This window comes from Podarcis pityusensis (genome assembly GCF_964106645.2).
Source record: "Podarcis pityusensis genome assembly, chromosome: 8".
NCBI classification, from domain to species: domain Eukaryota; kingdom Metazoa; phylum Chordata; class Lepidosauria; order Squamata; family Lacertidae; genus Podarcis; species Podarcis pityusensis.
In genome coordinates this window covers 14,577,114-14,590,357 of record NC_138033.1, presented here as the reverse complement: position 1 = coordinate 14,590,357, position 13,244 = coordinate 14,577,114, and the positions used below count along the sequence as shown (strand labels likewise).

Here is a 13,244-nt window from a genome sequence, read left to right as displayed (position 1 = left end):
TTATAACAGGTCAGACCATTGTTCCGTCCAGTTTAGTGCTGTCTACACTGATTGACAGTGGCTTTGCAGGGTTTCAGACAGAGTTTTCCCCAGCCCTATTTGGAGATGCCGAGAACTGAATCTGGAACCTTCTGCATGCTGAGCAGAGGCTCTGTTCCTGAGCTGCAGCCCATCCCTAGTTGAGTCCTGAAAACAGCAGTGACCAACACCACCATCTTGCCCATAGACTCACTATGTGCCAGTTTCCCCCAGGACCTTTGTGTAAGTTTGATGGATTCTAAGAGTGGCCAATCCTTCATCTGCTGTTCTGCGGGGTCACTGTTTTGCAGCACAATGCACAAAGCACAAAGCAGAGGGTGGGGAGTCTACACAAAAAACCATGCAACTAGCTTTTGGGGCTTCCAGCACATATCACTCACCTGGAATAAGTATTCAAGGCTCACCCAGGGAGAAAAAGGCATTTGTTGGATAAGTCATGGGTGGGGAGTTAGAATGGGACAACTAGGGCTTGTGCAGTAAGGTTACCAGATTTTTTTCAATGAATCCAGGGACACTTCATTGAAATGAGTCGGAATCATAGGATTTTGTAAGGGGACTGATTTGTAAATTTGTAAACGGGGATGTCTGGTAACCTTATTCTGCAGACACATACTGAGAGCAGCAGGTGGCTGGGAAACAAGAGATGGGAGATTGAGTCCCAACAGGGGAAAGAGGAGAACTCTCCCCCCCTTTTTTGCATGTCTGGGTGCACAGGAGCCAGTTCCTAGTGTAGCCTTATGAGGCTTTGCCCTTGGGTTGGGAAGTGTATTGCGCCCGGGAAAGGGAGATGGGAGTCAACAGACACTCAAGGAATAGTTTCAGAGAAAAAGCTTTATTTCTACCATCCAGCTGGTAGAAGGAGCAAGTGTGATGGATTCACAAACAAGCACGAGTTCACAGTCATTTGCACAGAGCATATATTCCCCTTCTAGTTCCCTCCCCTTTCTCCTCCTCCTCAAGAGTCCTGCCCCATGAGTTCCCCTGAGCATGAACAGAAAGCTCCTGTCTTGGGACTCTTTTGGACTCTTCCAAAAGAGTATTGCACTTGGGCAAAAAGTATTGCACTTGGGCAAAAAGAATGAGAGGCACAAATACAAGATGGGTGACACCTGGCTTGAGAGCAGTACATGTGAAAAGGATCTAGGAGTCTTGGTTGACCACAAACTTGACATGAGCCAACAGTGTGACGCGGCAGCTAAAAAAGCCAATGCAATTCTGGGCTGCATCAATAGGAGTATAGCATCTAGATCAAGGGAAGTAATAGTGCCACTGTATTCTGCTCTGGTCAGACCTCACCTGGAGTACTGTGTCCAGTTCTGGGCACCACAGTTCAAGAAGGACACTGACAAACTGGAACGTGTCCAGAGGAGGGCAACCAAAATGGTCAAAGGCCTGGAAACGATGCCTTATGAGGAACGGCTAAGAGAGCTGGGCATGTTTAGCCTGGAGAAGAGGAGGTTAAGGGGTGATATGATAGCCATGTTCAAATATATAAAAGGATGTCACATAGAGGAGGGAGAAAGGTTGTTTTCTGCTGCTCCAGAGAAGCGGACACGGAGCAATGGATCCAAACTACAAGAAAGAAGATTCCACCTAAACATTAGGAAGAACTTCCTGACAGTAAGAGCTGTTCGACAGTGGAATTTGCTGCCAAGGAGTGTGGTGGAGTCTCCTTCTTTGGAGGTCTTTAAGCAGAGGCTTGACAACCATATGTCAGGAGTGCTCTGATGGTGTTTCCTGCTTGGCAGGGGGTTGGACTCGATGGCCCTTGTGGTCTCTTCCAACTCTATGATTCTATGATTCTATGATTCTTCCCAGGAAAGGGGGATGAGAAGCCTTGCGTTCAGCGTGTCCAAAGATGTGTTACAACCGAATGAGATAAGAGTCAGTTCTCAGGCTTGCTTTGAACAGAGCCTATTCATTAGCTTTTTGAAGCCTTATTGTACTGATAAAAGTAGCATTTTGCCTTTGCCACAGCATCTTGTGAGAAAGCAGAGGAAAACTTTAGCTGTGGATTTTTAGAAGAGAGAAAGGGAATTTTGGACAGTTTTGAGGCTTGGGCTGATTATTGAGGCCTGGGGTGACTTCGGGCCTAGGTGGGGCACCTGTCCTCACCTCCTTCACTAGGAGCCAAGGTCCCTTTGCCTCCCAATAAAATATTGGAAGGGTCTTCCCCATCACCCCAAAGTTGAAGTGCATTGCTACTCAAATGGTGAGTGTGTGTGCCATGTCTTGTGATCAATTATATGGGATGGGGCTTACCTGGCACTCCTGTCTGGATGATAGGGGCAGGGGTGTCACCAAGAAAAGTGAGTGAACTCCCAGGATGCAAATCCATACTGTAAACCCCACAGAGCACTTGTTGCTGTTACAGTGGTACCTTGGTTCTCGAACTTAATCCATTCCGGAGTGCAATCGACTCCAGAAACCGTTCGAAAACCAAGACGCGGCTCCCGATTGGCTGCAGGAGCTTCCTGCACTCAATTGGAAGCTGCCTTGAATGTTTGGCTTCCAAAAAAACATTCACAGACCAGAGCACTTCTGGGTTTTTGGCGTTTGGGAACCGATTTGTTCGACAACTAAGCCGTTCGAGAACCAAAGTACCACTGTACTATTTGAAATTGCCAGTTGCTTGTTAACTGAAGGTCTCCAAGTGACTTACGGCATGTTTAAAACATAAACATAAAGAAATTCTACCATAAAGACAGAACAAAACAACTCTCCCCTAACCGCCACAGGCTTGGAAGCATGCTAGTAGCAAAACGACATCACCTTAGTCTAGCAAAAGATAAATGTTGTCAATGTTGCAACCCTAACAACAATGACAAAATCCTTTAAAGGATTGCCCCACATGTGAAAAAGAAGTACCTTTGAGAATGAAAGGTGGGGAAGATGGTTAGATGTAGAAAGATTCGGGGAAAGAATTATGTGGTGGGGCTTAGGGGTTGTACGAGGATAGATGGTTCAATGTCCAGTGAGATAGGCTAGTTTCTTGGTCGTAAGGAGCAGAGAGAGATGAGTCTGTATTGGCCAAAGGGTGTTGCCCAACCTTATCCAACTTGGAAGCCTCCAGATGTTTTGGATTGCATTTCCCATCACCTGTGCTGCTTGGGGCTGATGGGAACTATAGTTCAAAGCATCTGGAGGGCTTCAGCTTAAGCACTTGTCCACAGCAGCAGATAGATATGGCCATAGATGGTCACATTAGTCCGCCCCATTTTAGACATCTCACTAGCAAATATGCAGTGTGTCCACATGTCTGCCTTCATAGAGGCAAGTGTAACAATGCGTGGTAGTCTATACTCTTTACATGGTTTATTTCTATGGATCATGGCATTAGTGCAGCTGACATAAGTTTAATATGAAAGGCCTCCCCACATGAACTATCTGTGACCTTTGTACAAGCTCCTATCTCATATGGACCTGGAAAGAACAGCTAACTTCCTGATCCTAATAGTTGCAGAGAAGATCAGAACACAAATGTTTCTAATTTTCCAGGAAGGTCTGTTTACTCTTTATTAACCTCCTATAAGCAGGAATCAGACTTCAGACAGTGAAGATCGCTTCTAAGGTAATCTCAAGGACCTACATATTGCTGGACTAGGGACCAAATGAATGGATGAGAGACCTTTGTTTCCTTGCTGGCACAGATTTCTGAAGGGGAGAGCTTAACTCTTGCAGAAGCCACATGTCTTAAATTCTTGATTTTGTGCACTGCTTTGCTCCAATATAATGTACACCCCTTCGTTATTTTGCTTTCCTATGTAATGAAATTGTGTCAAATATCCAATAGCAAAACATCCACACCTCCTCTAGCACAAGGGAGATAAGAACGTATTCTTACACTTTCATAATGTCTCTTACTTGCATCAATGGAGGATGAAGACTGTGTGTCTCTGTACATAGAAACCTCTGACTTTCCTATGGTTGCAGCGGCGTAGCGTGGGTTGTCAGCACCCGGGGCAAGGCAAGTAATTTGCGCCCCCTAACCCGGGGCAAGGCAAGTAATTTGCGCCCCCTAACCCCTAACCTGCCGCCACTGCCAGCTTCTTCTTGCTGCTGCCTGGGCTGGGGTATTTACGGTAAGGTAGCCACGGCGGCGGTGGCGGGTCAGTGTCAGGTGATCTGAGGCGAGTTGCCGCTGGCGCTGCCGCCCAAACGACGCCGCTTGCCCGGAGGAGGAGGGCAGAGAGGCAAGGAAAATGCAACATGGCCCAGCAGCTGCAGCAGCAGCGGCGGCGGCGGGGCTGTGAGGAGGGGCTGCCTGGCGCGCCCTCCGCGGCCCTGAAGCGCGGGGACCACGGCGAGCGCTGAGAGCCGCTGCCAGGTCGTCGGTTCCGTGAGACATGGGGCTCTGCTACAGCCTGCGCCCGAGGCTCTTCAGCGACTCCGGAGGCGGCGAGCGCCCCCCCCCCAGATGTTGCGCCCGGTGCGGCCGGCCCCCCCTGCACCCCCCACGCTACGCCACTGTATGGTTGGAAGATTGCGTACTTCACAAAAGAAAGTATTTGTTCCACAAACATTGGCCTTTGGCTCTGCCCACCACTGGCTGGTGACCCCCCCCCCCCGAAGGCTGTCATGAAGAAATACATCACTCAGGCTGAAAAAAGGTTCTCCATCTCTGCTAAGTCTCATTGACCAACAGATCTTCAATGGACAAGCTCGTCCTCATTTCTTTTTGTTTTATTTTCTTCCATGATTCATTACAATTCAGTAAAATAACTAGGAAAACAAATTATTCTGAAAAACCAAATATAGAGAAGAACATGGAAAGGAAGGTCTCCCATGATGCTGAATAACAGGAGGGGGTTCATTAGAGGACGATCTTCACTGCCAGAAGCCCCAACAGGGCCAGAAGGGGAAATCTCGATGATGGAGCCTTATTGGCTGGTTTGCATTGAGCATTTAGTGTTTCAGAAGTATGGAAGGGCGTTCCAATCATTTCTTGCACAACTGCACAGAAAGACTTGGTAGTGCAACCTTTCACGGTGATTTCATTCACACCTGGAGATGGAAAGCAGAGGCTACAGTTTAAACCCACAAACCAGGAAAAGGGAAAGTTCTCACAATTAGGAATTCATTCAGTTCATTTCTCACAAGGGATCAGGCCAACCTGATGCTCCTGAACATTTTATTATTATTATTAGAACCCATCTCCCAGACAGATTTTATGCATTTCTCTGGACTTTGAATGGCATTTACAACACATACAAAATGTGCTTCTTGCTGGTGAGTTCATTGAAAAGCATGTGTTGTTTCCAAGTGGATTCTACTCAGAGTAGACCCACTGAAATTAACAGAACTAAGTTAGCCATGCCCATTCGTTTCAATGGCTCATCCTGGAGCAAAGTTCGCAACCTGGAGCAACTACTTTGGGGTTAGCGGAGTTTGTAACCCAAAGTGTTTGTAACCCAAGGTACCACTGTATTGGCTACAACCCTGAAGAGTTACATCAAATGTGCACATTTCATGTAAAAAGTAAACATGAAATGGGTTAAAAAATGCAAGCAGATGAACAGAGCAGGATGGAATGAACCCCTGTGACTGATTGCCAGCAAGACCAATCCCTGCTCATAATCAGCAATATCAGCATAGCAGATCTTATCAGAATTACCAGATTTGATGGTTGCATCCAGACAGTAGTCCTCATCTCCTGTACATTCTGCCTCCTCTGTAGAGCACGGGGGATATAGAGAAAAGCAGGCTGGACATTTTTTCCCATTGGCTTTACTGCTGATTGGTGGCACTATTGGGGTTGGGAAAAAATCAGAGACACTGTCAGAAAAGCAAATATACTGGGGGCAGGGACTATTTTCCAGCCCAAGGACCGCGTTCTCACCTGGGGTGCACATGCCAGTCGTAGATGGGGCCTGAAGGAGAAGTGCGTGGAGCAATGAATGCTAAGCCTTACTTTCATACAGTAGGCTAGTTTCTCTATCTTGGCAAGTGAGAGATGTCATCACAATTCACATTCTGACCAGGCAAAAACATTCAGTGAGGTTTGGCCTCTCCTTTGGAGGTTTTCAAGCAGAGGTTGGGTGGCCATCTCTCGTGGATGGTCAGTTCAAATGGGGACAGGTGGTCCTTGAGGTATTGGGAAACATTTTTATGTTCCTATGTTCACACACACACACACACACACCATGGCACAACCTGGCCTCTGGAGCACAGCGCAGGAAAAGAGGATGGGAGCAAAACTATACCTACCTTGAGGAGAAACAGATGCACAGTCATCCCCCTTACAGCAGACAGCCATTCCTCTGGCAGTAATCATCTTGCCCAAATTCAGATAAAATGATTCAAGTCCGCAGATGTGAGACGATACGCAGCCTTTCATTACTTCTTGAGTTGTTAACTGAGCTGCAGAGAAGGAATAATTATTATTATTATTATTATTATTATTATTATTATTTTATTTGTATCCAGAGTGGCTAACATCATGAAAACAACGCAAAACATAACTTTAAAATAAGCAACCTACACCTCAAAAGTAACATTCAACAATCATTAGGATAGTATAAAATAATAATAATATCAACATAAAACAGTTAAACAGAAATCCACTTAACTGTTACAATAAATAATTTCGAAACTATAATCAATAAAACAATGGCAAGCCACAGTACATAAAATAATACAATAATACAATACAAATAATACAATACAAATTGAGAAGCAGAGACTAGCGGGTGAAGCAAGACAGGGGGAAGGAGGCCTTGCCTGACTAAGTCTCTCCCCTCACAGTTCTTCCTCCAGGACCAGCTCGCTTGTGAGGACTCCTAGATAAGCATTTAGGGAAGTGTCCTACAATGCACTGTCCCCCTGGTGTTGCTGGGCTACAGCTCCCATCAGCCCTCGCCAGCACAGTGAAGGGCCAGGGATGATGGGAACTGTAGTCCAGCAACATATGGAGGGACGCCAGCCCTTGACCACAGTGCCAAGGTACCTCAGGCTGCAGAGGGCTGGAAAAGTGAGCTCTCTGCTTGAAAACCTAGAGGCCCGTGTTCTCCAGATGTTTTTGAGACTATAATCTCCACCAGCCACAGTCGGCACTGCCAATGGTGAGGGGTGATGGGAGTTGTAGTCCAAAGCATTCCAAAGCTGCATTTTGAGAGCTGCTAGCAATCTAAGCAGTCACTGCTGCAGGTGAATGAATGAATGGCCTGGTTCCAACTAGGGCATCTTGATATGCCTTTTTGCAAACCTATGGCCTATGGCCTGAATTTGGTGGAGATCCTTCTCACTCACCTACTGTGGCTTCAAGAACAGTAACAGCACAGCTGTCTTCAGCAGCACTGCAGTTCGCCATCGTGCCCGTACAGTTCAAGCCTGGCCCTGTGCAGGTATCGCACTCCAAGGAGTCACCTGAAGGAGAGAAGATGCAAGGTTTCCTAAGCAAGGTCCATGTAAACACATCATTCTATGTTATCGTCTGCAAAAGGGGCGAGGATCCCACAAACGTGTGTCAAGCAGTGGTGGAGCTTCATGCTCCAGCACCGGGGGGCGGAGAGCAGGCAGGGGCAGTGCTGGCATGCGTCCTAGGGGCATGACACGCCATCCGCAGGGATGTGACATCCTGTCAGCAGGGGCGTGGCGTGCGTCCTAGGGGCATGGCTTGGTGCCCAGCGTGGGCAGAGAGACAGCCGTGATGGCACCCCACCAGGATCGCACGGCCGGGGGCGGTGCGTTCCCCCCGCACCCCTCTTCCTCCGCCAGTGGTGTCAAGTGCAAGGCTGTTCCTGCTCTGTGTAACGCGACATTCACCAGCTTGAAGGTGATACAGTGGTACCTCGGGTTAAGTACTTAATTCGTTCCGGAGGTCCGTTCTTAACCTGAAACTGTTCTTAACCTGGAGCACCACTTTAGCTAATGGGGTCTCCCGCTGCCGCAGCACCACCAGAGCCCGATTTCTGTTCTCATCCTGAAGCAAAGTTCTTAACCTGAAGCATTATTTCTGGGTTAGCGGAGTGTGTAACCTGAAGCGTATGTAACCTGAAGTGTATGTAACCCGAGGTACCACTGTATATTGGTTTCCACCCCGGTCAGCCCTTCCAGATTTCCCAGCTTGGATCTCCTTTACTCCCGCTGGGACAACCGATCTCAGTGATCACGGGTAGGAGGAGGAGTTACGCTAAGACCAGACCATGTCATTACAGAGGAGGCAGGTTTAGTCGTTGTCTGAGGACTATCCCTGCCTCCGGGTCTGGTCCTGTCCGGACGGATACTAGAATCAGCAAGGGATACCCACATAGCCTGAAGGTGCTGCTGTGCAATGCCAGGTCAATGATTCATAAGACCACTGCCATCCATGACGTGATCATGGATGGAGGATTTGACCTGGCTTGTGTAACAGAGACTTGGTTGGATGAAGCAGGTGGGCCTGTTCTTGCCGCTGCTTGTCCACCAGGTTTCTCTTACGCACAGCAACCCAGGCCCTGTGGGCGGGGAGGGGGGGTTGCAGTGATTTTTAGGAAGTCATTAGTTTGCACCAGGCATCCTATTGGGAAGACCCAGTTCTCTGAGTGCATGTTCTGGAAGTTGGGCAATAGGGGCAGTACAGGATTCCTTTTGGTGTACCGACCTCCCCGCTGCACCAAGGATTCCCTGCCCGAGCTGCTTCAGGTCGTGGCGGATGTTCTCCTGGAGACACCTAGTTTGGTTGTCCTAGGGGATTTTAACATCCATGCCGACACGACCTTACAAGGGGCCGCTCGGGACTTCGTGGAAAGCATGGCCTCCATGGGGCTGTCCCTGAATAAGTTTGGCCCAACCCATAGCCACGGACATGCCTTGGACCTGGTGTTTACCTCCATGGATGTTGGTGTTCTGACACTAAGTAAAAGCGAAACAAAAGAAGTGCCATGGTCAGACCACTTCCTGGTGCAACTTGACTTCTCCGCGACCCTTCCCCTCTGCAGGGAGGTGGGACCGATTCGGATGGTCCGCCCCCGCCACTTAATGGATCCAAATGGTTTCCAGAGAGCGGTAGGGGATGCTTTATCCCATGTTGATGGCCTTTCAGCTGATTCCCTGGTGGCCCGCTGGAATGTGGAGTTAACCAGGGCTATTGACTGTTTGGCTCCGAAGCGCCCTCTCCGATTGCATGGAGCCCGGATGGCCCCGTGGTTTTCCACGAATCTGAGGGCAATGAAACAATTGTTGAGACGGCTAGAGCGCCGGTGGCGGATGACCCATTCTGAAGCTGACCGGACACAGGTTAGAGCTCAGTGTCGAGCCTACCAAGTGGCGGTAGCGACGGCGAAGAAGGCTTTCTTCGCCGCCTCTATTGCATCTGCAGAAAACAGCAGCAGGAGACTTTTTCAGGTGGTCCGCAATTTAGCGGAACCACCTGCTACATCGGGGCCCAATACGGGCCACATGATCTCCTGCAATGATTTTGCAAAGTTTTTTGCAGATAAAATCGCTCAGATTCGGGAAGAGGTAGACGCCACCGTGGGAGCAGGGCCGGGGCGGGGGAGTGCTAGAGTCCTGTCTAGTCAAATTGTGTGGGATCAATTCCAATCTGTTACCTCCGAGGATGTGGACAGGCTGCTTGGACGAGTGAAACCAACCACCTGTCTCCTTGATCCTTGCCCATCCTGGCTTATAAAAGCTAGCCGGGAAGGGCTGGGCGATGGGCTTCGTGGGGTGGTGAATGCTTCCCTCCGTGAGGGAGCCTTCCCAGACCCGCTGAAAGAGGCGGTTATTAAACCGCTTCTTAAAAAACCATCTTTAGATGCGGCCACGATGGCCAACTATCGCCCAGTCTCAAATCTTCCATTCTTGGGCAAGGTGATTGAGCGAGTGGTTGCTGAACAACTCCAGGCACGCCTGGAAGAAGCGGACCATTTGGATCCCTTCCAATCGGGATTCAGGCCTCATCACGGGACTGAAACTGCCTTGGTCGCACTGGTTGATGATCTCCGGCGGGCTAGGGACAAAGGTGAGAGCTGTTTCCTAGTTCTGCTGGATCTCTCAGCGGCGTTTGATACCATCGACCATAACATCCTTCTGGACCGTCTTGAGGGGCTGGGAGCTGGGGGCACTGTCATACAGTGGTTCCGCTCCTTCCTCCTGGGCCGTGTTCAGAAAGTGGTGGTGGGGGATGAGTGTTCAGACCCTTGGGCTCTCACTTGTGGGGTGCCTCAGGGTTCTGTCCTCTCCCCCATGCTTTTTAATATCTATATGAAGCCGCTGGGAGAGATCATCAGGGGGTTTGGACTGGGTGTTCATCAGTATGCAGATGACACCCAGCTCTACCTCTCCTTTAAATCAGAACCAGTGAAGGCGGTGAAGGTCCTGTGTGAGTGTCTGGAGGCGGTTGGAGGATGGATGGCGGCAAACAGATTGAGGTTGAATCCTGACAAGACAGAAGTACTGTTTCTGGGGGACAGGAGGCGGGCAGGTGTGGGGGATTCCCTGGTCCTGAATGGGGTAACCGTGCCCCTGAAGGACCAGGTGCGCAGCCTGGGAGTCATTTTGGACTCACAGCTGTCCATGGAGGCACAGGTTAAATCCGTGTCCAGGGCAGCTGTGTACCAGCTCCATCTGGTACGTAGGTTGAGACCCTATCTGCCCGCGGACTGCCTCGCCAGAGTGGTGCATGCTCTGGTTATCTCCCGCTTGGACTACTGCAATGCGCTCTACGTGGGGCTACCTTTGAAGGTGACCCGGAAACTACAACTAATCCAGAATGCAGCAGCCAGACTGGTGACTGGGAACAGCCGCCGAGACCATATAACACCGGTCTTGAAAGACCTACATTGGCTCCCAGTACGTTTCCGAGCACAATTCAAAGTGTTGGTGCTGACCTTTAAAGCCCTAAACGGCCTCGGTCCAGTATACCTGAAGGAGCGTCTCCACCTCCATCGTTCTACCCGGACACTGAGGTCCAGCACCGAGGGCCTTCTGGCGGTTCCCTCACTGCGAGAAGCCAAGTTACAGGGAACCAGGCAGAGGGCCTTCTCGGTAGTGGCGCCCTCCCTGTGGAACGCCCTCCCACCAGATGTCAAAGAGAACAACAACTACCAGACTTTTAGAAGACATCTGAAGGCAGCCCTGTTTAGGGAAGCTTTTAATGTTTGATGTATCATAGTATTTTAATATTCATTTGGAAGCCGCCCAGAGTGGCTGGGGAAACCCAGCCAGATGGGCGGGGTATAAATAATAAATTATTATTATTATTATTATATCCCAAGCATCCCACTGCAACACACACTGGCCCTAGAAGATTATGACTGCTTACTTGGGATTAGAAGCACAAAGAAGACAAGAAGTCCCAAGAGAGCCGGCATGGTGCTGGGGAAGAAATGACAGGTGGAAATGAGTGCAACAGTTTTTTTCAGCCTGGTATGAATTTTGAAGGAGAGCTGCATTTTTATTCCTATCGCTTCAGGGAACGTAAATTAGGTAAACTGGTCTCTAAACACGAACTGAGTAGAATTTCACCCCTGTTGTTGCACACTGTAGATACAAATCTCCTGGCCAATTAATCCTTTGAAAAGTTCATGGGATCGAGCACATATTGGGGTGTGGGGTGTGTGGGGGGGGGGTGTGGAAAACTAAATTATCCCCCCCCCCCATTTCAACAAATAGTTTTAAAAAATAAATAAATCCCAAACTTAATAAGCAACCAATTTAAGGAGCCAAATCAATCCAGGGAGGCTGTATGGCTCAACTCATATTTTATCAAAATCCTCCTGTCATGTGGAGGTGCTCAGTGTATGTGCCAGTGGAGCTCATAGCGGTCAGGTGCGCTGCCATTTTCTTCTCAGTTCCATCCGAGAGCGGTGTGTATATGTGTGTTGTGCGCATGCGCACACACACACACACACACACACACACACTCCTAATAACCAGGGGCTGGCATTAGTAAACCAAGTGAGATCAACCTTATCTCCTTTTTAGATAGTGTTACTCATGTGGTAGATCACGGGAACACCTTGATTTCAGCAAAGTATTGGGTAACTGTGGTTTGTTAAAGTTTTCCTAGCAATGCTCAGCTCCCTTAACAAACTATAGTTGCCAGGATTCTATGGGAGAAGTGTGCTTTACATTTGTGGTTGTGAGCTTACTCCCAAGTAAGTATGGCAATGAGAATAGCCCAGCAAAAATTGCCTGATTGGCTTCTCTGTCTTCAACAGACAGACTGAGCGTCCCCTCATTTTGAGGGTAGCAGCAACAGAAGGGGACTTTTCAGTGGTGGCCCCCTTTCACATCCAAAGGGCATGGCACCTACCCTCCTATTCTTCCAGGGCTGTAACATTTAATGTTGTTTTAACACCATTTAATTTTAATCTGTTTATAGCTACATATTAGTTTTAGTTTTGTTTAGTTTTCATATATCACCCTAGGTCCCTCATTCCTCTTTCAGTGGCACAGGAAAGAAACATCTTTTCTTAAATAAAATAAATAGCAACCTAACCATGAGAGCGGTAACCACTCTTCCAGAACATTGCCATTTCTCAGAAATATAAAGTAGTATTATTTCTAGATTTAGGCCACATTCACACCATCCATTCGAAGCCCTCTGATACCACTTTAAACAGTTGCAGCTTCACCCAAAGAATTCTGGGAGCTGTTGTTGTTTGTTAATGGTGCTGAGAGTTTTTAGGAGTGCCTCTGTTGCCCTCCAAGAGCGACACATCTCAGAGTTCTCTATGAAGGCAGATTGATTCTTAACCATTCTGAAAACTGAAGCTCTAGGAGACCTCTAGTTGGGTATCCCAACAACTCTCGGCACCCTTAACAAACCACACCTTCCAGAATTGTTTGGTGGCACCCATGACTATTTAAAGTGGCATTGAGAGTGCTTTGAACAGATGGTGCAAATGTGATCTAAGAGTCTGCCAAGTCTAGAGCTCCAAAACGGATGTAGTATGTGACTTACCACAAGTTGTGAAGGACTGCAGGGCAGGTGCTCCTCAATCAGGATGTCTTCTTCTGGCTACTAAAGGTCACTTATGGCACATCTATTCTGGAATACCTTGCCTTATGTAGGAGCCAAAGGCTTTGGAACGACACACAAGAAATATTTGCATTTCATGCTATATATGATAGCACCAATTTGATGTTCCCCACGATTGCTCCACCCGTTCACCACTCAAGGTTTTTAAATATACATACATCCATAAAAATATGGTAGAACAAAGTTCAGTTGGGTCAAACAGCTTTTTTTTAAAATCCCCATAAAAATGAAGTGCAAC

At 48.3% G+C, this 13,244-nt stretch overlaps 1 protein-coding gene and 1 long non-coding RNA gene across 3 annotated transcripts; both read right to left on the bottom strand.

Moving 5' to 3' along the window:
* Positions 1-4,830: 4,830 nt before the first annotated feature.
* Positions 4,831-6,380, bottom strand: LOC308482958 (phospholipase A2 inhibitor gamma subunit B-like). Of its 2 annotated transcripts, none has more exons than XR_013989517.1 (3): positions 5,879-5,974; positions 5,654-5,785; positions 4,831-5,043 (listed from the first exon to the last, which is right to left on the bottom strand). XR_013989517.1 is itself a non-coding variant. In XM_081016480.1 (3 exons), the coding sequence occupies exons 1-3, from the start codon at positions 6,374-6,376 to the stop codon at positions 4,853-4,855; spliced, it is 453 nt and encodes a 150-aa protein (XP_080872606.1). In that variant the 5' UTR covers positions 6,377-6,380; the 3' UTR covers positions 4,831-4,852. The 2 variants fall into 2 exon arrangements, 1 of the variants encoding a protein (XP_080872606.1); XM_081016480.1 differs by lacking the exon at positions 5,879-5,974 and adding an exon at positions 6,247-6,380.
* A 971-nt stretch (positions 6,381-7,351) lies between these two features.
* On the bottom strand, positions 7,352-13,004 carry LOC308482874. The gene is made up of 3 exons (XR_013989475.1): positions 12,929-13,004; positions 11,285-11,337; positions 7,352-7,404 (listed from the first exon to the last, which is right to left on the bottom strand). It is a non-coding gene; the product is annotated as an uncharacterized lncRNA (long non-coding RNA).
* Positions 13,005-13,244: the final 240 nt, after the last annotated feature.